This window comes from Sciurus vulgaris (genome assembly GCF_902686455.1).
Source record: "Sciurus vulgaris genome assembly, chromosome: 17".
In the NCBI taxonomy this organism is placed as follows: Eukaryota; Metazoa; Chordata; class Mammalia; order Rodentia; family Sciuridae; genus Sciurus; species Sciurus vulgaris.
This window is the reverse complement of record NC_136478.1, coordinates 74,459,728-74,485,229: the sequence shown is the minus strand read 5'-3', so window position 1 is coordinate 74,485,229 and position 25,502 is coordinate 74,459,728. Positions and strand designations below refer to the sequence as shown.

The 25,502-nt window shown below is 51.4% G+C and overlaps 1 protein-coding gene across 1 annotated transcript; it reads left to right on the top strand.

The window, feature by feature from the left end:
• Positions 1–9,012: 9,012 nt before the first annotated feature.
• LOC306647912 (uncharacterized protein) lies at positions 9,013–24,451 on the top strand. The gene is made up of 7 exons (XM_079117510.1): positions 9,013–9,145; positions 9,872–9,970; positions 10,781–10,837; positions 11,330–11,418; positions 17,089–17,215; positions 17,499–17,594; positions 21,245–24,451. The coding sequence occupies exons 2-7, from the start codon at positions 9,940–9,942 to the stop codon at positions 23,227–23,229; spliced, it is 2,385 nt and encodes a 794-aa protein (XP_078973636.1). The 5' UTR covers positions 9,013–9,145; positions 9,872–9,939; the 3' UTR covers positions 23,230–24,451.
• Positions 24,452–25,502: the final 1,051 nt, after the last annotated feature.

Below are 25,502 nucleotides of genomic sequence, written 5' to 3'. Positions count from 1 at the left end.
ACACGCGCCCTGCGCTCCGGAGCGCAGCGTGCGCTCACTGCGCTCCGGGTGGGAGGTGGCGGTGCCCGGGCTCCGGGCTGGAGGGCGGTCAACTGCCACTCCCCGACGGCCGCGTCGCGTGCGAGGCCTTCTGGGGAACCTAGTGGGATGCTCCGGGCGTCCACGCGCGCACTGACCAACAGCCCCAGGCCCCGCCCCTCCGCCTGTGACCCGGGGAGCTAACAGCCAGGTTTCCAGGCTCTCCCGAGGGGCGCCGGCGCTCCCCACCGAGGCTTCTGCACTGCCAGGTTCCTGCGAAGTGCAGTTCTGATGCAGGCCGGGACGCTGGACCCCGGGCGAATTTTCAGGAAGCCGGTGTATTTAAGCTGCAGCGGTCCACAGGGACTGACCGCTTAGACTCTCTGGACCCCACTCTAGAAATTCTTTTAGATTTATACTTGGCCGGGTGGTTGGTTATATGACGGTGGGTGGTTACATAGCAGGTACTTTTTTTAAAATTTATTTTTATTGTAAACAAATAGGACGCATGTTGTTTCTGTTTGTACATGGAGTGACAGCATACCATTTGCGTAATCGTACATCTACATAGGGTAATGGTGTTTGATTCATTCTGTTATTTTTTCCTTCACCCCACCCCTCTCACCCCTCCTTTCTCTCTATACAGACCCTCCTTCCTCCATTCTTGCCCCCCTCCCACTCCCCATAAGTGTCAGCGAGATCATTCGTCCTTTGGTTTTTTGAGATTGGCATAGCAGGTAGTTTTAATCCCATATTTTAGGTGAGACAGAGGTTTCACAAATTTTTACCAAGGAAAACAGACGTAGTAACTTTTTGCACAGCAACAAGCTTGAGACAGAGTCTCTCACACCTGTTGTCTGCAAACCTAGCATTTATGAGAAAGAGGAAGCTTCAAATCACATTGAGCTCTCTGCAGAACTCCTGTGAAATCCTTTTGACACCTTTGGAAAATCTTGCTGACAAGAAGCCTAATTATGGTGAGGGGTCCGTGGAAAAGCTTACATCTTAGAATCATGGTGGTGTGGTGGTGGGGTGGCTGTGGCCTGACTGAGGGACTGCACCTCTCAGAATTCTCCCCCTGCCCTCTGGCCAGAGACCTGGGCCACATGCTTGCACTGGCCAGTCTGGGTTACCTAGTGAGGCCCTGTGCTCCCTGTTAAAGCACCTGGGCTAAATCTCCATGACCACAAAAGTGGGGGGATGGGCAAAAAGAAAGAAAACGAAATCGTATGACATTATTTATCAAAAATATCAAAAATATGGAATGCCTAGGAATTAATCTTAGTAAGAGTGAGACCAGCATACTTAAGTGCAAAACCCTTAGAGAAATCAAAGTTCCTAAATGTGCGATTCTCCTGCCCCAGCCTTCCGAGTAGCTAGGATTATAGTGGTGCCTGCAGGGAAGCAGGTGTGTGTAATATGGAGATAGCAGGGTTAGCGGTAGCAGACATGAATGTCTGGTTGGCAGGCTGTGGCCCTAGGCCACATCTGGCCAGCATTTGCGTAAAGTTTTGTTGGATAAGCCACACCCACTCTTTTCCATGTTGTTTATGGCAGCTTTAACTGTTAGAACTATAAAGTTGCAAAAGACTGTGTGCTCCAAAAAAACGGAATACATGTCATCAGCCTTTACAGAGAATTCTGCCAGTGCCTGAAGTACAGCTGTCTCTATCCCACTGAGGGAGGACCAGGGCAGGGTTGCCCACAAATCCTGATGTGTGAAAAAACAATCCACAGAGAACAGTGGGCAGCAAGCATGTGCACAAGTGTCATCAGCAGTCAAAAGTGCAGATAAACAAGTGTGAGTGTGAGCTGTGTTGAGGCAGATAGCACCTCAAGCACTCGGTCTGCATAGCCTGTCTTAATACAGCTCCTGTTAAGGCAAGCACCGTTGTCCCTGTCTTAGAGATGCCAAAAGTGCAGGCAGAAGAGGCCACTGGCAGTGAAAGGTTGGTAGGGGTCTGAAAGTCTGCTGGTTGCGGCACAGAACTGGGAAGATGACACTGTCAGCACTCATGCATGGCTGTGGGCGTGCCCTCTATGTTGGACCAGAGGGTCCCGTGGGCGTGCCCTCTTTGTTGGACCAGAGGGTCCCGTGGGCGAGCCCTCTTTGTTGGACCAGAGGGTCCCGTGGGCGTGACCTCTTTGTTGGACCAGAGGGTCCCTGGGCGTTCCCTCTTTGTTGGACCAGAGGGTCCCGTGGGCGAGCCCTCTTTGTTGGACCAGAGGGTCCCTGGGCGTTCCCTCTTTGTTGGACCAGAGGGTCCCGTGGGCGTGCCCTCTTTGTTGGACCAGAGGGTCCCTGGGCGTTCCCTCTTTGTTGGACCAGAGGGTCCCGTGGGCGAGCCCTCTTTGTTGGACCAGAGGGTCCCGTGGGCGTGCCCTCTTTGTTGGACCAGAGGGTCCCGTGGGCGTGCCCTCTTTGTTGGACCAGAGGGTCCCTGGGCGTTCCCTCTTTGTTGGACCAGAGGGTCCCGTGGGCGTGCCCTCTATGTTGGACCAGAGGGGTCATGGGTGTGCCCTCTTTGTTGGGTGGCACTGTCAGTGCCCACAAAAGACTGCATGGGAGCATCCACTTTGTTGGGTGGTCTTTTGACTTCAAGCCTCTTGTCCTTGTTTTGTTGGTTGTTTGTCTCTTACTTTGTCATAGGAGTTGCGTGTCAGTTCTGGATACAAGTCCTTTGCCAATGAGTGTGTGCTGACATTTTCAAAATCAGATTTTAGCTGGGCGCCATGGCACAAGCCTGTAATCCCAGCAACTTAGGAGGATCGCAAGTTGAAGGCCAGCATCAGCCACTTAGAGAAGGCCTGAGCAACTGAGTAAGACCCTGTATCAAAATAAAAAATAAAGAGCTTGGGGTGTAGCTCGGTGGCAAAGCACCCCTGCGCCAATCTCCAGGACTACCAAACAAATGGAACCTGCCAAACTCTAGCTAATCGAATCCAGTGATGTAGTAAAAGGACAAAGTGGAATTTCAACAAAAACTAATATAATCCTCAATATTAACAAACTAAAAAATAAAACCCAATATCATTATCCTAATGCATTCAGAAGATTTTTTACAAGATACAACATCCATTCTGGATAGAGAAAAAGAATCAAAACAGAGCAAGCTCTTTTGCCAATCTCAGAATAGAAAGGAATGTCCTCAACATGATAAAGGGCATCTATAAAGAACTTACAGGCAACATCGTAGGTGATGGTAGAAGACTGAAGACCTTTAAGATCAGGATGTCTGTCTCACCACTTGTATGTGACACTCTAATGGGGGTTCTATCCAGGCCACTCAGGAAAATGCAACAAATGGAAGGAGGAGAAACCACTGTTATTCACAAATCTCACAATTTCCAGTGCAGAAACTCTGGCGGAATCTACACAAAATGCTATTAGAACTAATAAACGAGTTTATCAAGCAAGCAGTAAACAAGATCAATACAAAAATCAGTTACACTTCTATATACTTTAAAAATTGTACAGCAACATTAAAAATACCTTTTTACAGCATATAAGTATGAAATATGCCAGATGTGGGGTTGTGGGGTCTCACACTTTTTATTCCAGCAACTTGGGAGGCTGAGGCTATAGGATTTCAGGTTTGAGGCCAGCCTCAGCAACTTAACAAGACCCTATCTCAATCTCTGGTTAAAAAAAAAAAAAAAAAAAAAAAAAAAAAAAAAAAAAAAAAGGAGGAGAAGAAGAAGGGAAAGAGGGAAAGAAGAAAAGAAATGGTGATAAATTCGACACAAGATGTGAACTATGTGCACATCAAAAAACAAAATAAAATACTGGGTTGGGGATGTGCTCAGTGGTAGAGTACTTGGAATCCCCAATATGTATGCACACACACATCCAAGATACACTTGCATGTGTATCTACAGCTAAAATGAACACTTCTAAGTAAACTGAGAAATACACTTGTTCACATATCAGAAGACTCAATATCGTCTGTAAGTCAATTATCCTCATTGATAAATTGATTTATAAATTCCATGAAAACCCAAGTCAAAATTCCAGCAGGACTTTTTATACAGATGGAATCCTATGAAAATTCAAAGGATCTAGAATAATCATTCTGAAAAGAAGAAAGTCAAGGATTAATACTACCTGATTTAAAGAATTATTATAAAACTGCAGTAATATAAACAGTATTGTATTGGCATAAATATAGACAAATACATTAAGGGAACAGAATAAATAGTCCAGAAATAAATCGATGCATATGTGGGCAACTGATTTTTGACAAGGTGATGCAGCAGAGGAAAGCTCACTTTTCCAAGAAATAGCATTGGAGCAACAGGGTATCTCTCAGCTGATCCTTACACTGCATATGAAAAAAATCAATAGATCTAAATGGAAAATCTGAAACTATTAAAATTCTAAAGAAAAAACTAGGACAACCTTTGTGACCTGGGACTAAACAAAGATTTCTGACATGTCATCAGGAACTATTCATAAAAGGGAAAAAATTAATATATTATACCTCATCAAAATTTAAGACTTCTTCAAAAGAAACTGTTAAGAAAATAAAAAGAAAGTCACAGTTTGGGAGAAAATATTTGCAAAACATATCTGATAGAGAACTTGTTTCCAGAACATGTAGAGAACTCAAAGTTCGACAATAAAAATAGTCCAAGGATTTTTTGTGCAGGGGTGGGGGTGTACTGGGTATTGAATTCAGGGGCCCTTGACCACTGAGCCACATGCTCAGCCCTATTTTGTATTTTATTTAGAGACAGGGTCTCATGGAGTTCTTAGCACCTCACTCTTGCTGAGGCTGGCTTTGAATTTGAGATCCTCCTGCCTCAGCCTCCCCAGACGCCAGGATTGCAGGTGTGCACCACTGCACCTGGCTCAGCCCAGGCTTTTAAAAATGGACAAAAATATTTGAATAGAGAGCTTGCCAAAGAAGATATGCAAATGAAAAAATAAGCACATGAAAAAGTTCAACAAATCACAGTGAGAAGCCTACACACACGCATTAGAATACCACATGTTGATAAAGTTGGGAGGAATTGCTCTAATTCATTGCTGGTGGGCATGTAAATGGTACAATCACTTTGGAAAACTAATTGGCAGTGTCTTAAAATGTTGAACTTATACCTACCACAAGATCCAGCCATCTACTTGTAGGTGTTTATTTAAGAATTAAGGGACTATCTGCCCATTCAAAGACTCATAAGCAAATGTACTTTATTTTTAGTCATCCTAGCAGATGTGCTCATGTCATTTAGGATGGGAATCAGCAATAGTGAAACAGAATCTATGCAGCAATGACCTGTTCTTTGTTTACAGAGAAACCATGCAGTTCCTCCCCTGGGCTAAGATCTAAGACACCAAGTCTGACTACAATTCTCTTCCCTTTCTACCTCAGAGATTGTCTTAGTCTGTGCAGCTACCATTCAATACCTGAGGCTGAGTAATGTATAAAGGAACGTGTGGCTAACAGTCATTGGGGCTGGGAACCAATTTAAAGGTGCTGGCAGGTTTGGCAACTGTGATCCAACAAGGCACCTTAAATGCTACCCCCTCACAGGGCAGAAGGCAGAAGGGCAAACCGGGCTACAGAGAATGTGTCCCCATCAAGCCCTTTATAAAGGCATTAATCTGTTTGAGGGCCTCACCCTCATAACTTAGCAGGTCCCTAGGCCCCACCTCCCTGAGCCTGAAGCAGCTCAGACACAGCCTGGCTACCCATAGAGGTGTGTCCAGGACGGCACACCCTGGATGGTGGCATGGGCTGGCCTTTGCCACCTCCCAGCACACAGGGGTACTGGGTGGGAGGGAGTGTGGGCCAGAAGTGAGCAGTGTCTTCACACACCTGTTGCTCAGTCCCCAGCAGGGTCCCTAGGTCACAGTTCTGTTGGGGGACCTCTGTGCTCCGCCTTGTTCTGGGGATCCTAGGCAGTCCTCGATGGGAGTCTTCAGCCCACTTTGGAACACTGGCCCTCCAACATGGCACTATGGATGGCTAACACATACATTTGTCCACAGTGCAGCCACCAGTCACCAACACCAGCAGGAGCTGCCGTCTCCCCTTGACAGCTGCCTTGCTTTGCAGGGACCGCGTCCTCCTGGCCTGTCTGTTCACATGGAGGCCAGTGATGTTTAGACGGAGCCGGAACCCGTCGCTGCTCTGGTCACACTGGAACCTAACATGGTGCTTTGTCTGGTTTCCTGACACCTCTGGATGAGGGGATTGCGGCCTCTCTGCATGAATGGAGCCATCTCGTCTCTTGGGACATGAATCTTAAGGAGAACACTGAGGTTTGGGGAGCAGGTGTTCCGTGACTGCATATTACAAAACAGCTTCTGTGGGAGAAGATCAGTCACCTATCTGTCATTGATCACTGAGGGAGTAAAGGTACACTGTGAGGTCACCACCTTCCCCTCGGTCTCAAATGCTTTCATGGCTACAAAAGGGCAACTTCCTGAGATTCTTCTTTGCTTGTTAGCATTTCCTATACGAATGCTTGGGTCATTTTCAAGGCTCAGGAAATACAAATGTTTATTACTTCCTTGCAGGCACAAACAGAAAGAGTCTGTCTAGGTGGACCTTACAGTCAATAAAACAAATGAAGTGAGCCGATTTTAGGTAGCGTTGGCACGAAGAAAACAAGAGGGCGATGAACTGAGAACTAGGGAGGACTAGTCAGAGCTGGTTAGTTTCAGGATGTGATGGCCTCGCTGAGATATGGAAAAAAAGAAATGACTGTAACTTGAGAAAGAATATTCCTGCTGGAGGAAACAGCAAGAAAGGCCCGGGGCAGGAATGGGCTGGCCTTGTTGGAGGTGGCTGGAGTCCAGGGGTGAGTGGGCAGGACATGGACTGAGACTGCAGACTGCCCTCCTGTTTCCTAAATCATGAACTGGAGTTGGGATTTCGCTCAGACCACAGCAGGGGCCTGAGATCCTAAGGTTCCCTGGGCTGCCCGCAGGGGACGGGCTGTGGGGTGAAGGCACGCCCCTCTCACCTCCAGGGCTGCTCCTTCTGCAGCCTGTCTGCATGGTCCTGAGTGGTGGGAATTGTGGGCATACCCTTCAGACTGCTTTCCTCCCAGAACCCACTCTGTCCAAACTCACCTTCCCACTGCCTGGGAACCCTCCCAGCACCTTGCCCCTTCCTCCTTACTTCTTGTGTGACTCTCAAATTCAGTGGCTACTCCCCTCTGCGGTCAGCAGAGTGCCAACGCAACTCATAGGACGGCTGGGGTGAGCTTCTGCTGGTAGCAGAAATACCTCTAGGATCTCTCTTGCACAGTGCTCACTCAAGTCCAGAATCCTAAATGGCTACCCCGTGTTTGGGTTCAATTCCTAGTTTCCTCTCTACATTAGCTGCCCAATCAGAGTTTTAGGATGAAAGGCCTGGTTCTAGCCCCCAGGTCCCATCCCAAGGTGTAAGTGGAAGAGTAGTAGTGAAGGAAAACTTTAATCAGGACGTTCACAGCAGGACGAGAAAGGGACAAAGTGAGTCCTGGCATGAGTCTGGGGTTTAAACAGAGGAAGTGGGGCAGGGGACAGGAAGTACGCACAATTAAAAAGTCTTGGTCAAACTGTGCTCTGGTTGATCGTTTTCTCATTGCTGGTTCCCTGAGGTGGCTCTGGAGAAGTCTTACCACTGAGGTGGCCATTCAGGACTCATGACATGATGGCTCTTGCTTGTGTGTGTGTGTGGGGGGGAGGACAGGGCAGTCTCAGTTTCTATCATGGGGTGACTGATCCCTATCATAGTGATCTGCCTGCAAGGTCATACTGTTGAGAACTATATTAGATTCTCTTATCTTGGTGTCCTTGGTCTTGGAGGAGTGAGGATAATACAGGGCTGATCCACCTTATTATTATTATTTTTTGCGGTACTGGGGACTGAACCCAGGGCCTTGTGCTTGCGAGGCAAACTCTACCAACTGAGCTATCTCCCCAGTCCGCATGAGTGGTTTTTAGATGCTCCTTAAGTGTGTAACGTGCCTCCTCCACCCCTATTTCTCCTCACTCGTGTCCATCTCTACCTGCTGCACTACAGCAACTTAAGTTACACGCCTGCCCGCCCCACCTCTCCGCCGTTTGCACACGCGGCCACCGTGCCTTTTCTCACTTGCTCCTCCCCCTCGACTCCTGCCCCTGCCCGCCCCACCTCTCCGCCGTTTGCACACGCGGCCACCGTGCCTTTTCTCACTTGCTCCTCCCCCTCGCACTCCCGCCCCACCTCTCCGCCGTTTGCACACGCGGCCACCCTTCGCCTTCGCGTCAGAGCTGAGCCGCTGCTTCTCCACCGACAGCGGCCGCCTGAGCCACCGCTCCACGTCTCCCTCGCGTGTCCTCCTGTCCTCCCGACCCTGGCGAGCCCGGCGTGCTCCGGCAGCCGCGTGACTGGCTGTCAGGAGCCCTGAGCTGGGCGGCCGTGAGAAGCCACTTTCCCACCGAGGGGGCGAGCCCGGGGGGACGCCCCGCCTAAGTCGGGCCCCAGGGCCCTGGGCGCCGGTGGCTTCGCCGGGGACCCGGGGCTCGCTTCGCTCCCCGTCCCGCTCCGGAACCGCGGTCGCGCGGGCAGCCGCCCCACGGGAAAGGCCGGGCCCGACTCCGCGCAGTTCCGCGGTCGGAGGCGCAGGGCGGCCGGGCCTTCTCGGCGGCGTGCCCCGCAGGCGAGCGGGGCTCAGACCCGGGTTCCTCCTCTCGGGGGACCGGCACAGCGCGCACGGCCCTCGGCAAGCTCCTGCGGCGAGATCGGACGGCAGGCACAGCTCGGGCCGCGCCCCCGGGCCTCAGAGGCGGCGGGTCGCACGGAACCGCGGCCCGCGCGCCGACCCTGGCGCCGCTTCCGGCCGGGACCGGAAGCGCGGCCCTGTGAACTACAGCTCCCAGCAGTCCCCGCGGCACGCCCTGGTCGGCGCCGGGGGAGCGGCCGCCATTGTCCGCGGCCGCGGTGAGGCCTTCGCCCGCGCCTTTGGGCCGCAGGTGCCGCCGCCCGAGGCCGGGGGACGGGAGAGTGGGCGCGGAGAGGTGGCGCCTGCGGTGGGGGCCGGCGCGGCTCCGGGGCGGGGCCTGCGCCTGCCCTTCCCGCGCCCCGTTGCCCTCGGCCCGCGGCTGCGGCGGGCGCGACCTGTCCCCGCCGCGCAGGGGGCCGCGAGCCAGGTAAGGCGGGCCGCTCGCGGGGCCCGCCCGGGCGGCAGTAGGGCCCGCTCCCCCCGGCGGCCGCGGCCCCGCCGGCGCAGGAGGCGCCGCGGAGGACGTCAGCTGTGGGTGGGGACAGCCCGGTGCCTGGGCGTGCGGCGCGGGCTGGCGTCAGGTCGCCCGCCGCGCTTTGTTCGCGCCCCGGCGGGACAGTCCGCGCGTGGCGCAGGCCTGCAGCCTGGCAGCGTGGGCCTCGCGGCCCTGCTGGTGCTCTCTTTTAACGATAAGACTCACGAGACACAGGATTCACCGTTTTAAAGTGTGCAGTTCAGTGGTTTTGTTGCATACCCATAAAGTCGTGCCACCGTCCCCGCGCTCCAGTCCCCGACATCTTCATGATCCCCGAGGACACTCCTGCACCCACTGTCCCCTCCCGTCTTCCACCTTCAGACCACTACTCTGTCTGCAGGTCGATCTTACAGTGATTTTTGTTGATCATCCGAAAGTTCCATCTAAATCGACTCCCTTTCTTGGGAGTGACAAATTCGCATCCTTATCCAGGATTGTACTCCGGGTTTATTCCAGTTACCCCTCATTGCTCTCCAGAAAGTCTGCCATGTGTTGACATGTGAATTATGTTTTCCTACCATGCTTACTGGAGTCTTGTTTCCGCCGTGGGGGATTCTCGTTTCCACTGGTCTTCTGTGAGAAAGGACCACTTCTGTCTTTTTCCACTTTTGTCTCTAGGCTGGGAATCAGGCTCTCTTGGGCAGGTGGTGCTCCTGGACAGGCACCTGGTTGATCCGTCCTCAGGGATGGCGGCCATCAACCCGTGGGCCTCCAGGGGTGAGTCCAAATCACGTGTTGTCTGGGCCTTACCTAGATGGGACCTGGATCAGGGCTTAGGGCTTTTGGGGAGAGGATTAGAACTGGTTGCTGGTTAAGGGGAAAAAGTTGTTGCCATAAATGACCAACTTGTGTGTATTTTATAGTCAGCTCCTGAAAAGTGTCACTAGCTCAAAAGATTTTTTTGGTGATTTGTGGAGTTTCTTGGAAGAAGTCTTGTGTATAACAGAAATGTCCTTAATGCCTCCATGTTTTTTACTTTTACTCATTTTTCTTTTTTTTGGTACTGGGAATCAAACTCAGCAGTGCTTTACATTCCTAGTCCTTTTTATTTTTTATTTTGAGACAGGGTCTCACTGAGTTGCTGAAGCTGTCCCCTTGAATTTTATAATCCTCCTGCCTCAGCGTCTGGAGTCACTGAGATTACAGGCATGTGCCACCATTCCCAGCTGCATTGATCTGTGATTTAAAAACAATGTTAACTGATAGTATGATGTCAGTGGTATGTTTTGTCTCTAAGTGAGATTCTTCATCACTAGACATCAAGAAGATATCCTACTTGTTAACTGTTTTAAAAAAATGAGATGATACTGTATTTGTCAGATACCTCAAGCCATTTACAAGGTTCTGTTTTTAATTGTCCTATAGTTAGATTGTAGCAATACATTTCCTAACTCTTACCACCAATCCTTGTGCCTTGGACTCTATGGAACTTTGTTGTGCCCATCAGTGAGGCAGTCTCCTTTTCCATTTTGTCACCTTTATTCACTTGGCTTGGTGTCACAGTCCTAACCTGATCCTTCTGTGCAGGTGCCCTTGTGGACCAGTCCTGGGGGATGGCAGCTGTTGACCCGTGGCCCTCCTGGGGTGAGTCGAGAACCTGTGTCCTTAGCTATGTTGACTGCCATGTGCGGCCTCCCTCTGCAGTGATCTGCCACACTGGGGTTAGAGCTGGGGACCCAGGCATTCTTTAGGGTAGGGGGATTCTTGGTCCACATGCGTCACTGAGGAATTGGAGAACTGAGGGGGATAAAGTGATGGTGTCAGTCCCAGGACAGGATGTATGCAAATCAGCGTGCAGCCATTCTGGGCTCTGGCCCAGAAGGGCTGTGAGTGGACCCTGCTGCTCAGAGGCAGCGCGTCCTGGCTCAGGGTGTCGGGACTCGTGTGTGCAGGTAGATTTCCTTTCCTTTTCTGAGCCCCATGTCCTTCATCTGTAGGAGGAGGAAGTGAGTCTACCCCTTTCTCATGGAGGGAGGGACAGGGACTGGCCCTCCTCAGCCCCCAAGGAGGAAGGGCTTATGTGGTGGAGCTTTTGGAAGGAAGAGCTGCCTCCATGACTTCTTTTTCCTTCCTTAGCTCTTTGTCCTCAGGACCCTGTGTGGCACGTGGAGTGGAGCAACGAGGAGGGGAGGAGGGCTGCTGGGCACCCAGCAGACCAGGTCCAGGTGAGATGGCCTTCCACTTTTTCCTGAAGGGCCACCATATTTCCAAAGGACAGGTGTCCAGGTTGTCTGGCTATTGCGATCATTGTGGTTACTCAATTTACAATAGCAAAAGAGTTGGGGTAGAAAAGAAGTCAGCCAGATGTTAATGCTTCCTGAGTATAGATGGGGATGATTGAGTCAGTTGTCCATGGTTTACAGCCTTGCCACACAGCCTGTCCAAAGTGCTGAGCCACAGCTGTGCCTTGGGTCCTGTGCAGGACGAAGGACAGCCCCCTTGGCCGGCAGCCCCCGTCTCCTCCTCCCACCTATTTCATGTATTCAGGACCTGATTGAGGCTGATGCTGTATAGTGCGCTCCTTGATGTAAGGAGTATAAGGACAGGAGTCAGTCTGTACCCTGAGAACCTCCCAGATTACTTTCCAGGTCATCCGCTTGCTTGATAATGCCATCTCACAGCTGGCCTGGGCTGCATATGTTCTGTGGGGTGGGCCCTGCAGCAGCTCAGTGCAGCCGATGCCTAGGAGACCGGTATCCATGTTGCCAGTGGGCATGGAGCAGCTGGGACTCTTGTTGTTGGGGGTGGGGTACCTGAAGATTGGAGCCAGGGGGTGAGGGGATGTACCAGCCAGGTGGGCATTGCTGGAGTAGGGCCTGACCTGCAGCACCTCAGGTATGTTTTGGGGCTGGGGGTGCACTGTATGGCGAGCGTCTAGACAGAAACTGACCCCAGGAAGTTTTCAGACTGGAGAGATCAGAAAGAACCCTGCTGGGCCCTGTGTTCTGGCTGCAGAGCTGGGACTCCACCTGGGAGTGATGGAGCATCTCAGAGGTGTTGGGAGCAGCAGGTACCACATCCAGATGTGACTGGAAAGGTGCTCGTGGCAAGTGTGGAGGGCAGGGGGTGTGGGAAGCAGGATGGCAGCTCAGGCCTGGGAGCTGGGGAGGAGAGCAAGCTAGGAGATAGAAGGGAGTCAAAGCAGGAGACCGGTCAGGACCCAAGGTGGCTCCTGAGAGAAGTGGAATTGTGGGACAGGTGTGGTCCCTTCCCCTTCCTGCCCAGTCTCCACCAGAGGCAGGCACTTACAGTTGTTTTCATTACAGCTTCATTGAAATATCCACATAAACTTTGCTTTTTAAAGTGTATTTCATTGGTTTTTAATATACTCACAGAACTGTACGTCCATCACTAGCATCTAACTCTAGAACATTTTTATCACTCTGAAGAGAAATCCAGTCCCCTCTAGTAGTCACCCCGTTTCCCTGCCCCGAGCCCTGGCCACCACTGATCTGCCTTCTGTCCGAGGATTTGCTGGGTGCAGTCGTTTTGGGTCCGTGGAACCACAGTGTCTGGCTTCTCCACTTGGTGGGTGTTGGCAGGGCTTGTGCCCGTGGTAGCGTGCATCAGTACAGTATTTCCTTTCATGACTGAGGCACAATTTTAACTTGTTTCCGTTTCTTAAGGTTATCACATGTTTCTGAGTGGGAGATTTTAAATCTGTTTTTTTCTAATTCATCAAACTTACATTTGCTTTGTTGATTCCCTGTTATAAAAGGTGAAGAAAATAGTTTCATTACTTTATTAGGTCTTTTATTTATAAACTAAAATAACAAATCAAGTAAATGTGAGGTACTGTGTTATAAAAAGCTTTTAAAAATAACATCACTTTAAGCCTCCTTCGAAATTTAAGAAATTTATAAAATCTGCATTTTCAAAGCTGAAAGGTGAAGTGAATCACAATTGTGTAGTCCCCATGTGGCAGTCTGCTTCCTGGGAAGCAGAAGGGCCTGAAGGCGTGATGTGGGTGGTGCTTACTGCGTCTGAACCTGGGCAGCTGTGGGGCCCACTGCTGTCATTGTGCACACAGTCATTTCTAGATGCCTAACGATCAGCAGCAGTGAAAGCAGCCTAGGCTGAAAGACGGGCCCTGAATCAGTCTCCTTGGAACAAGTTAGCTGTAACAGAATGCCATGAAGAAACCCGACTGACCACTGTGCTCTACCCTGCTGTTAATTTATGTGAGGGTTTCTGAGAATTTATTAGAGTTAATGCTGAGAAAATAAAACAACAGTACCCTCTAACGTCTGAAGAGTTGTGATTTCTGAGAACATGCTTCTGGCCCCTTCCCACACTCACTTTGAATTTTTTCCTGTGGGAAACTTGGACTTGAATTGTGAGATTTTGATCAATCAAGGTCTTCAGGAACACAGATGAGCCTATGTCCTTTTATCGTTCCTTCCATGTTAAATGTTTATGGAAATAAAGCATCCACCTAGTGAGAACATCAAATGCTGTCATCCCTCATTATCTGCACAGTCTATCTTGGAAACAAGCTACTTAGTGAAGTGTTGGGTAGCAAGAGTCCAGATCCTGTTATTTTGAGAAATAGAGAACCATAATAACAACAGTGATAATATCTCAGTCTCTCTAAAATGCCAGCCAACTTCTCCAAATAAGAAATGCTTCTAAACCCTTCTGCAACAATTCACCAGGAACTTCTGCATGACAAGCAGGTGTATAAAACACCAGTAATACTGTGCACCCATTCTTGGCCCTACTTGAGGATGTTGTACACAGTCTAGTTATGTTTTTCTCTGCAGAGAGATTATATTAAGATACTAATAGCAGGCACTGCGGTTTTAGCTCAGTGATAGGGTACTTGCAAATGAGAGGTCCTGAGTTTGATCCCCAGTACTGGGGGAAGAAAAAAATATCAAAGAAACAGTTGCACAAGATTCCATGAAGGAGCAGCATGTGGAACCCAGGTGATGAGTAATCAGGCAGTGTCCTGTTGGTCAGACAGCTCAGACTTCTCTCAGCCCCTCACAGTGGTTGTGTGTAAGCAGGTACTGGGAAGTGCCTAGCTGAGTGCACTCATGCACAAGGGTGAAGTGCAAAGAGTTCTTGGGTTTGGTGGGATGTCTTTGCAGCCATCTTGGGAAAGGAGGTCTAGCTTGGAAAGGCTCCATTAGAGCTGAAGGCCTCACTCCAGAGAAGCAGGGTTTGTGTAGGGGTCCCTCATCTCTGCACTGGGGAAGGACTTGCCTTCAGCTCCTGGGCTTTGCATTTCATGTGCAGTTCCGCAAGCTGTTTGCTGACCTCTTACCATCCCTGAGGTGAGGCCACTAGCATGGGGGGTATTCAGCAGGGCAGTTTCTTCCTGCGTTTAATCCTCAGGCCTCCCAGTTTGATAGTATCTCTTTTTAAATTCTGGAAATGTTTATTTTAAATATTGTTTTGACTGATTGTTCAGTTACAGAAAGATATAAAAAGCACCAGGGTAAATACTATTCCCGTCACTGAATGAACAGTATCGTTTGGTCACATTTGCGGTGTTCCTTCTTTACCTTGTCCTCAGTGGCTCTTGTCCTTCACTAGAGCTGCTAATCATGAATTTGGTGTGTACTCTGAAAATGCATTTTAGTTTTCATACATAAACTATGTAGACAACGGAGATACACAATCGAGTCTTTCTGAAGTTTTTTCCCCTGTACCTGTTGCTTCTTTAAAGCTTTCATTGTGGAACTTGGATGTTGCCTGTGTTGGTATAGGTGGGTCTCCAGGTGGCACTGCAGGGACGCTCATCCTGCCGTCCGTTCTTATGGATGGGCCTGTAAGGCCTGCCTCTGTCGTTCTCTCTGAACCACAGCGTGGGAATGCTCCTGTGTGAAGAGCTCACTTAGCTACCCTGAGCCTCCAGGTGTGCTGCTCTGTGGCTCTCCCTGGGCAGCCTCTGCTGGGCTCCCCACTCAGGGAGAATGTACCACTTCCCTGCATTTTTTTGCCAGGTCCTTTAATTTTTGATGACCTCACGACCAACAAGGCATGTTGCATTATTTTAATTGGATTACTAGTGAGATAGAAGATCTTTTGTTGTCTTCACTGGCCATTTGTATTTCTTCTGTGTCATTCCCCTGTGCCTAGGTTTCCAGAGAATGACATGCTGACGTACTGACGTGTAGGTATTTCCCGTGCATTCTGGGCCCTCGTGTTTCGCCATGAATGAGTTGTCTTCTGTTTGTTGCTTGTCTTAACTTGTGGTGTCAGATTTTTTTTGGTACCTTTTTGTCAGATGCATGACTTTGTTCGTGACTATTTCTCTGCAGGTGTGATAGTAAGAGGACTGTGTTTTAAAAGAGCTTTCTTCTTTTCCTATTCTGCCTTGTTTTCCACTAGGGTCTTCCCAGGCTGAAAGCCTGAGAGTAGACTAACAGTTCATTGAAAGTTGGGTGCTGGTGCTGTCTGGCTCTGTCCTTCTGGCTGCCGCGGTTCATCTTCCTGTGTGGCGGGTGTGTCTGTCTCCTGTCCCAGGGTCCTCTGGGCTGCGGATACCAGGGAAGGGCTGTGAGGCTGTGCGTGTCTGCTGCAGCTGAACAGATCCTGCTTCTGAAAGCACCCCCCCCCCCCGAGGCAGTGGGCCTCGGTGGGCCAGGATCCGCCTCAGCTCTGCTTCCTGTCTCAGCTCGGGCCACAGCTCCGCACCCCGCAGGCCAGCCTGCAGAGGTCTCAACTCCGGCATCAACCTGAGAGCCCCCTTCCCACACGGGTCCAGCAGGGCCGTGGGAGGTGGGTGCCTGGAGAACCGTGCTGAGTCAGTCCCCGCCCGAGTCCCTCCTGCCTCGCTCTGTTGTTGAGGTGGGTGCAGGTGTGGTGCTCTGAAAGCCCATGTGCTTGGGCTTTGTGCGCTTCTCTGCCCTGGGTCACATCCAAACAGAAGCCCAGCGTGCAGACAAGGAAGGCCGTGCGGCAGCAGGTCTGCGCAGGGCTGAGAGGAAAGGCAGGGAGTTAGCACTGAGTCCACTTGGAGTGGTTCACAGGGATGTGGTCAGCACCGTTTAGGTACTGCAGAGGGTCAGAGCTGAAGGCAGGAGTCCACCTGGGGCCTAGAAGTCACCAGGCAGCAGGGGTCTTGGTGTGAGCTTCTGAAAACAGGCCTCCTGCACTTAGTGCACGTTTGCTGCCCCAGACACTTGGTGCGGATGGGAGAGGGCTGCAACAGCTGGCCATGGGGTGTGGGCAGACCCCCAGGGACTGCAGCAGGGTCAGTTCCTCAAGCCGTCACAGCGTGAGGGCGGAGAGTTGGTCGTGATGAGCTCAGAGTTGGCAGGCTGTGTCTGATCTGTGCCTAGCAAGGATGAAGGGAAGGCCCCAGAAGAGAAGAGAGGTGGGTGCTGCCGGGCGGGGAGGGTCTGGGGACCCTCAGAGTAGAGGTGATGCTCTGCATAGGTCTGCTCGGCAGGTGTCCGTCTTGGCTTGACTGCCCTGGCGACAGGGCTGTGGCCCGTGAGGACCATTGTGGGCACCTGTCCTCACCAGCTAGCGTCACTGGAATGGGGCAGTTGTCCTAGGAGGCACCTGTCCAGACCAGCTAGCATCACTGGAATGGGGCAGGTGTCCTAGGAGGCACCTGTCCACACCAGCTAGCGTCACTGGCAGGTGTCCCACAATGGGGCAGACCTGGTCATCTTTGCTGTGGTGATGTGGGCCTTGCGTGTCCAGTTCCCCAGTGTGGACGCTGAGAAGCTCCCCGTGAGACCCAGCCCACGCTGGCCAGATTCTTGAACATCTCCAGGAGGCCCTTCACCTCTGGTCTTGTCTCCCGGGCTGGCAGTCTTGTCCCTGGGAACCGTGGAGGGGGTGACCCCTGGCTGAGAGACACACGTGCTCTTTAGGAACCAGTGACCTTCAAGGACGTGGCTGTGGACTTCACCCAAGAAGAGTGGGGGCAACTGGATCTCGTGCAGAGGACCCTGTACCGCGATGTGATGCTGGAGACCTATGGGCATCTGCTCTCTGTGGGTAAGGTGACACCACGAAGATGGCAGTGCCCCAGTGGCTGCCAGGCAGGGCTCCCTTTGAGAGGCGCTGAGGGACCCTGAGCCCAGCATTGACACCAGGTGGGAGGAGTGTGCCCACTCTGCCCCAGTGGGATGGCCTGAGTTCTGGTCAGGGCTGCCTCGAGTGGGCCTTGCGGGGGACTGGACAGGGTCTGCCTCAGGTCAGAAGTCGTGGGAGGCTGGGGCAGGGTCTGCCTTTGCTGTCCCCTGCTGGGAACACAGTCCCGCTGTCCCTCCATGCACAGGGAATCAGTTCACGAAGCCCGAGGTCATCTCCCTGTTGGAACAAGGAGGAGAGCCGTGGCCGGTGGAGCAGACTTGTCCTGAGAGCACTTGTCCAGGTGAGGGCAGCCCTGTGAGCGGGGACTTCCCCAGGGCTCTCCCTTGAGCAGGGCTGAGGCTGGGAGCCACCTGCTTCAGAACCGTGGAGAGTCCTCCCAGGGCTGCTCCGCGGACGCTGAAGGTCCTGCTGCCGAGTGAGGCTCAGCGTGAGGCCCTGCCTGCCTGTCAGGGAAGCTGCATGGTCGCTGAGTTTCCAGCCTGTGGTGCCGCTGGGCTCACTCATGTTCCCTGCTGTCCTTTCTCTGAGGTGACTTCTCTTTCATTTACCTACTTTAAAATTTTTCTTTTTTCTCTTTTTCCCAAATTGTAACCTGTGGCCACAAATTCTTTAAAAAAAAAAAAGAAAGAAAAAAAAGAAAAAAGGAAAAGGAAATAGTCTCCATGTAGGTAACGTATCCATGTCTCAAAACAAAGCTGCTGAACTGGAAAGCTGGAACTCTCCCGACTGCTCCCTGCTCTCCTCGGGCTGCTCTGACCTGCCTGCACAGCAGCACTCAAGTGCACACACATGGGCAGGGGCTTCTCTTGCTGTGTGTTTTCCAGTTACTTCCCTGGTTGTTCTGGGCACTGCAGTTAATATCTCAGTTCATACCAGACTCATCTAGTCAGCCCCAGTTTATGTCGACAGTATTCCAAGCTTTGCTTCCGTGTGGCTTGTCTTCCTGTGGTGCCTTCTCATGAATCACATCCTTCTTCATCGTGTCTAGCACAGATTTTATAACTGTTGCTCTGTGTTGTTGTCTTTTAAATCAAGTGGAAAACAGGAGTTACCTGCTGAAGACGCAGGCGCTCTTGCCTGCACCTGCGGTTGCCTTGGTGGTCTTCATTTAGAGCCGCGGCTCCTTCCTCTCCCTCAGGGGCTCCCGTTAGCATTTCTTGTGGGAGGGTTTGGCAGTGTCTCAGGTTTTGCTTACCTCAGAATCTCTTTGGCTCCTTTGCTTTTCAAGGGTAATTGTGCTGGGTATAGAATCCTTGGTGGACAGTGTTCTCCTTCTTGGCCCAGGTTTCTGTGAGAAGTGACCCTCTTGTTGTGCTCCCCTGTGTGAGGTGTTGCTCTTCTCCTGCTGCTCGCGGGGCTCCCTCTGACAGTTTCACTGATGATGTGTGTGTGTGGCCTTCTTAGTTGGAGCTTCTCGGAGCTTCTGTGGGCACTCACCCCTGAGCGTGTCCTTCTCGCGGTCCTGGCTGAGTGCTGCTGACCCAGCTGGCTGCATTGCCCCGGCACCCTGAAGGTGGAGGCCTGACCAGCTCCCTCGAGGCACTCTGCAGGCCTTGCGTCCCCGCCGGGCAGGACAGGCCAGCCTTGCCAGCCTTCCTAGGCAGCACACTGCGACTGTTGTTTGGGAATGAGGCTGAGGTACAGCTCCAGCTGTGTTCTCGCCCAGCCCACAGGCGGGCTGTTACTTTCCAGGGCTGCGGCTAAGCTGGGGAGCCCCTGATAGGACTAGGGTACATTAAGAAAAAGCCACAAAGCCTACTGTCCTTATTGATACTCAGTTACTGTTTTTCTTGTTTAATGCTCTAGGCCTTTGGTTCATTTATAGAACTCTGAAACACTGATTTTGATGGTTTAGCCGGTTTTAAAACTGCCTTTCTGGAGGGGCGAGGGTGTCAGTGTCCTCGCTCGGCCAGGATCACGGACCTCGGTCTTCTGTCTCATCTGGAGTTGTGCGCTCAGTGGGCCCCGGCTCACGCAGAGCTGGACTGATGGTTCCTTTGGTCTCACGTTTGGTCAGCCACTGTCTCCAGTTCCTCTGGAGTGATGAAAGGACTGTGTGAAGGTGCACTCATGTCTCAGAGCTGTAGTGATGTTTGTGATCGCTGCCAGCTCCTGAGCAGAGCGGAGCCTCTGTCATGATGAACTCAGGTGGGTAAAGAGAAGAGTGGTGCATGTAAGTGAGAACCTGGAGAGAGGCAACAGTCTGGTCCCACTGGAGGCTCGTGGGATGTGTGTGATGGCCACCAAAGGCTTCCGCACACTGACCCCCAGAGCGTGTGAACAGGGCACCTGGTGCGGCAGATGGGGCCTTTCAGATGTGAATAATTAAGGATCCTGAGATGAGATTATCCTGGCTTATCTGGGTAGATTCTAAATGTAATCACGAGGGTCGTCACAGAAGTGAGGCAGGAGGGTCAGAGACACAGGGAGAGGGGACAGAGGGGATGTGGGAGTGCTGTGCTTAGAAGATGGGAGCAAGCTGCAGAGCGCAGCCGCTTCTCGAGACGGGGCGGGGGGCAAGGACAGAGCCCTGCCCGGGCGCGGGAGGCACACCTTGCTGGCTGCCGCCTTCAGGACTGCACCACAGCACCTGTGCTGCCGTGAGCCACTGAGCACTTCCCATGGTAGCACACTCCTGCTGCGGTGGCGTCCCTGCCTCAGCAGGATGACATCTTGCTGATGAGAAGGGAGGGCTCGGCAGTTGCTGGATCCGGTCTCCGCCAGTCATCAGGGACGTTCACTGAGGGAGGGGCATGCCAGCATTTGACTGCAGGTGGTTGGGCTGCGACTCCCTTGGCTGCTTGGTCCCATGGCTCTTCCCAGGCCACCTCTCTTGTCACTGCTCGAGAAGCGACTCTGCAGTGCACAGGAACCGTCGGTGTCCTCAGCCCACAGTGGTGCTGCTCTGAGCTGGGGAGTCGTCTCACCCGGACTCCATGGGATGGGAGTGATGTGAGAGTGTCTCACCACAGGTGGCTCCTGCTGTGCTGGTGGAGCTTTCTCCCGCCCCAGCCACCTCCTTTTTTGGGGCAGGTGTCAAGTTGGCAGTTAGGAAGGTGGTCTGACACAGAAGTGAGTTAGGATGCTCTTCAGTGATTTGAACGTGATTTGTTAAGCCTGCATGCTCATCTTTCATTTAGCCAGTTATTTCTTTTGTTTTTTTTTCCACACCTAAAAGCATTCATTGTGTCCTTTTGTCAGGAGCCCCAAGACCACCCTAGGTTCATCGACTCCAGAACACACAGGAATCACTGTGCTCAGAGCAGGGGTTTATTACAGTGGAGGCATACAAGCAAAAGGAAAAGGTGTGCAGGGCTCAGCCCTCCTTCAGCTCTTCAGTGAGGTACACTGGCACACGACATGCTGACGCTTGTGATGCGTTTTCCGCTGAAACAGCTGTCCGAGCCTGGGAGTCTAGGGTGTTTGGGGCGTTGCTCACTCGGGCACAGTGCTGGCATTCCTTACTGCGATCTCTGAACTCCAGCCACCCAGAAGGGAAGCAGATGTTTGTCAGGAACGGCAGGGCTTGCGCAGATGCCTGGATGAGCAGGCAGTGTGCTTCAAGGTCTGGAGCATGTTGAAGTCTCTTGCCAATTAGAAGACTTTAAGACCTCAATTCCCAGGAGCGTGCAAGGACCAGTCCTGGAGCAGGCTTCTTGGTAGTGTGCAACATTGAGCACACAGTCCTGCAGAGTTCGTTCATTCCCGTATACCCTCACTCTGGTCCTGCTTTTCATGGGAACACTCTTCAGTGGTGTGATTTGTGTTCTGGTTGACCATGCTCTTTTCATTTTTCTCTGCTGTGATATTTCTCTGGCATCCAGAGAACAGATTCTCCCTTGCCTTCCAATAGCACGGACAAGGAGGCTGACCACCCTCCAGCGTGAGGCCTCTCTCTGTGCCCTCACACTTGTTTTCTGTCTCTTGCAGAGTGGACGAGAGATCACGAAAGCAGTGCATTGACCCCAACACAGAGTGCTCTTGATGAAGGACAAGCCCATGGCATGGAGTTGAAAAGATGCATATGGGATGAGCCTTGGTTCTCTAGGTTAGGAGTTTTGGGATGTAAAGACCAATTAGAAATGTACCACACAAACCAGAGTACAGCTATGAGGCAGATGGTCTTCATGCAAAAGCAAGTCCTGTCTCAGAGAGGGTCTGAATTCTGTGAACTTGGGGCGGAGTATAGCCAGCGCGTGGACTTTGTTCCATGTCAGAGGGTTTCTCAGTTAGAGCATTTCTATAATCCTGATATGCATGCTGAAAGTTGGAGGTGTAACTCAGCCATAATGTATGCAGATAAGATCACCTGTGAAAACAGTGCTTATGATCAGGCCCTCTACCAGTCTGTCCACCCTGTTCACCCTGTAAAAATGCAAACTAGAGATAATTTTTTCAAATGTACTGATGCTGTTAAATCTATCAATCACATAATACATTTTGGTGATCATAAAGGAATGCATACAGGAGAAAAAGTGTATGAATATAAGGAGTGCCATCAGATCTTCAACCAGAGCCCTTCATTTAATGAACATCCAAGACTTCATTTTGGAGGAAACCAGTATGATTACAAAGAATATGAGAATATCTTTTACTTTTCATCCTTTATGGAACATCAAAAGCTTGGTACTGTAGAGAAAGCATGTAAATACGATGAGTGGGAGAAGGTCTTTGGGTACGACTCGTTCCTCACGCAGCACACCAGCTCGTGCACCGCGGAGAAGCCCTGCGAGTTCAGTGAGTGTGGCACGTCCTTCCTCTGGAGCTCTTACCTGATTCAGCACAGGAAAAGCCGTGCTGGAGAGAAGCCCTGCCAGTGTGACAAGTGTGGGAAGGCCTTCAGGAATCGTTCCGCCCTCACCAAACACGAGCGGACCCACACGGGAATAAAACCCTACGAGTGTAACAAGTGTGGAAAAGCCTTCAGCTGGAATTCTCATCTTGTCGTACACAAGAGAGTCCATACAGGAGAAAAGCCTTACGTCTGTAACGAGTGTGGGAAGTCTTTCAACTGGAACTCTCATCTCATTGGGCATCAGAGAACTCATACTGGAGAGAAGCCTTTCGAGTGTACGGAGTGTGGGAAGTCTTTCAGCTGGAGCTCCCACCTCATTGCCCACATGAGAATGCACACTGGAGAGAAGCCCTTTAAGTGTGACGAGTGTGAGAAGGCTTTTCGGGATTACTCAGCCCTTAGTAAGCACGAGCGAACTCACTCTGGAGCCAAACCATACAAATGCGCTGAGTGTGGGAAGTCCTTCAGCTGGAGCTCCCATCTCATTGCACATCAGAGAACTCACACGGGGGAGAAGCCCTATAACTGCCAGGAATGTGGCAAGGCCTTCAGAGAACGCTCAGCCCTCACTAAACATGAAATCATCCATTCTGGAATTAAACCCTACGAATGTAACAAATGTGGGAAATCCTGCAGCCAAATGGCTCACCTCGTTAGGCATCAAAGGACGCATACCGGAGAAAAGCCCTATGAGTGCAATAAATGTGGGAAATCCTTCAGTCAGAGCTGTCACCTGGTTGCTCATCGGAGAATTCACACTGGTGAAAAGCCCTATAAATGTAATCAGTGTGAGAGGTCCTTTAACTGTAGCTCTCACCTTATTGCACACCGGAGAACTCACACTGGAGAGAAACCATACCGATGTAATGAATGTGGGAAAGCCTTCAATGAGAGCTCGTCCCTCATTGTGCACCTGAGAAACCACACTGGGGAGAAGCCCTACAAGTGTAACCACTGTGAGAAAGCCTTCTGTAAGAATTCCTCCCTTATCATCCATCAGAGAATGCACAGTGGAGAGAAGCGCTTCATATGCAGCCAGTGTGGGAGAGCCTTCAGTGGCCACCCGGCCTTGCTTCAACACCAGAGGAGTCACAGTGAGGAGATGCGGTCCTTGAATTGATCAGAGAGTTTTTGTTTCTTGTACATTTGATAACCCTTTGGAGAAAACCCTATAAACATAATCGAGGGAAAACTTCTCATTAAGAATTCAAGATGTCCCCGTTATTATTCAGTAGGAAATACCTTAGAAGAAACGGTATGAATGAAAAAGATAGGGAAAGGGGTCAGCTCATCAGCCCTCCAGCCTCAGATCTTCACAGGTGAGAGAGCTCTGGGCTCCGCACCTGGCCCACCAAGTGCTGGAGGTGCTCGAGGACGTGAGGGGAGCAGGGCACCCTTTAGTGAGTGCCTGTGCCTCTGTGGTCAGTGTGCTTTGTCAAGGGCGGCCTCATGCAGAGTCATGTGACTGGCATGTACTTCCCATCGAGCTGTAATATTGGATGGAAATCTTTATGACAACATTTTGTGCATAATTGCAGAAATGCAGATAGATTTTGCTACTATAAGGGGAGGGTTTAGGTGCCCTTTAAGGGGTAGAGTATGGGATATTAATCTGAATTTAAGAAAGGAAATAGTATAGTTCTGAGTGGGGAGTTTGCCATTGGTCAAGATGAACCCCCTTAGATGAGCAAGTGGGATCACTGAGGGCAGACGGGTTGCTGCCTGGGAGGGTGAGACTGGCGTTGGGTTGAAAGGTGACACGAATCACGTGGGGTGCCAGTGTGCATAGTGCCTGTGGCTGCTCTCGACTCCCTCGTGGGCTGGTAGTTTGTAATCCGTTTTAGGCAGTCACTATACGTTATAACTGTGGATATGGCTTCAGCGTGCATAACAAAGGAATGAAGAGGACATAGAATTCTGTGTACATATCTACTATCACAGATCTAAAAAACGTGTGTATGGATAAGGACCCGTGAGACCCCTGGAGAAATTAACCCAGTTAATTTAAAAAATGTTTTTGTTTTGTTCTTCAAATACCCATAGTACTTACCACGTGCTGTTTGTGTTAAATGTTTGTGTTAAATGTATTAACTTGTTCAACCCAATTGAGTAGGTACTACTACTGTCCCGGTTTTACAAGGGGGGAACTGAGGCAGAGATGCTGGGGAACCCAGCTCATGATGAGTGGACCCGAGGTTGGCGCCAGAGTCTGTGTCCCTAACCACTGTGCTCTGCTGTCTCTTGAGTGGTACTTCACCCTCCTGTTCCCGCTTTTGGTCAGTGTTTCTATGGTAGAGATTTGATAATAAAATTCAAGAAAATCCTAAGCAACAGGAAATGAAGTCTCTGTCTCCTTTGTCCTGAAGCATTGCTGTTAGAGTAAGTTGAGCTCAGATCACTTTGGAATAGAAGAAATCTGGGTTGGTGTTTGGAACTGCTGCACTTCTGGGACCTGGGTTTCCTGGAGCGTCACCGTGGCAGCTCTGAGGATGGGGGCAGTGGCCTGGAGCACTCTCTGGAGGACAGTATGTCACTCTCTGGTGACATGGGTGTGCACACGTGGCCTGTGCATGGCAGAGCATATCCCAGGGTCTCGGTGTCAGTGTGCTCTGTTGATCTTCAGGTCAAAAGGAGGCTTGACCCAGGGAGGTGAGGAGGGGCGGGGAAGGGGCAGGAGAGGTCCATGCGCCTGGACCGAGGGCCCTTCCTGGTAGGCTTCAGGCCACAGGAGGTCCGTCTTGTCCTGGAGGGTCACGACGCCCAGTGCTGACACAGGGCCACGCTCCGTGGGGGATGAGCGTCCCCACGTGCAGGCCTTGTGCACCCGTAACACTCGAGGAGTGTCACAGGAGTCCTGGAATCTCCTTGACGCGTACGAGGCCCCCGCAGAGATGGACTCACGGGTCTGTAGGAGACACTGTCCAGAGTCACCCGCCAGCATGATGAGATCGGACCCTGAGTGCTGGGGTGGGTCCTGAAGCTCTGCGTAGACCTCCAGCCACGCACAGGTCGCAGTGTTCCCCAGCTTATCCTGGTCACTTACCTGAGGACCAAAACAGACTCCTGTGACTCAGCCCAGTGGGAGCCAGAGGAAAGCCATGACCGCTGGGTCCTGGACATCCCGCCCCTCACAGCTGCACACAGCGCTGGAGGCAGTGCTGTTGGTGTGCTGCTGGTCCAGGACCGAGGACCCCCTGTTGCTGAGTCCTGCCTGCAGGTGACTCTGTTGTGCCCCTTTCACTATGTCTTCCATTCCCCAACTCTGAAACCTGGTGGACCCAGTCCCGTCCACGTCCCCCTTCACCTTCCTGCTCTGGGTCTCCCTTCCCTTCCACCTTGGCTTCTTGTTTTCCCTTTGTCGCCCACCGACTGGCTTCTGTCCCTTCTAAAACT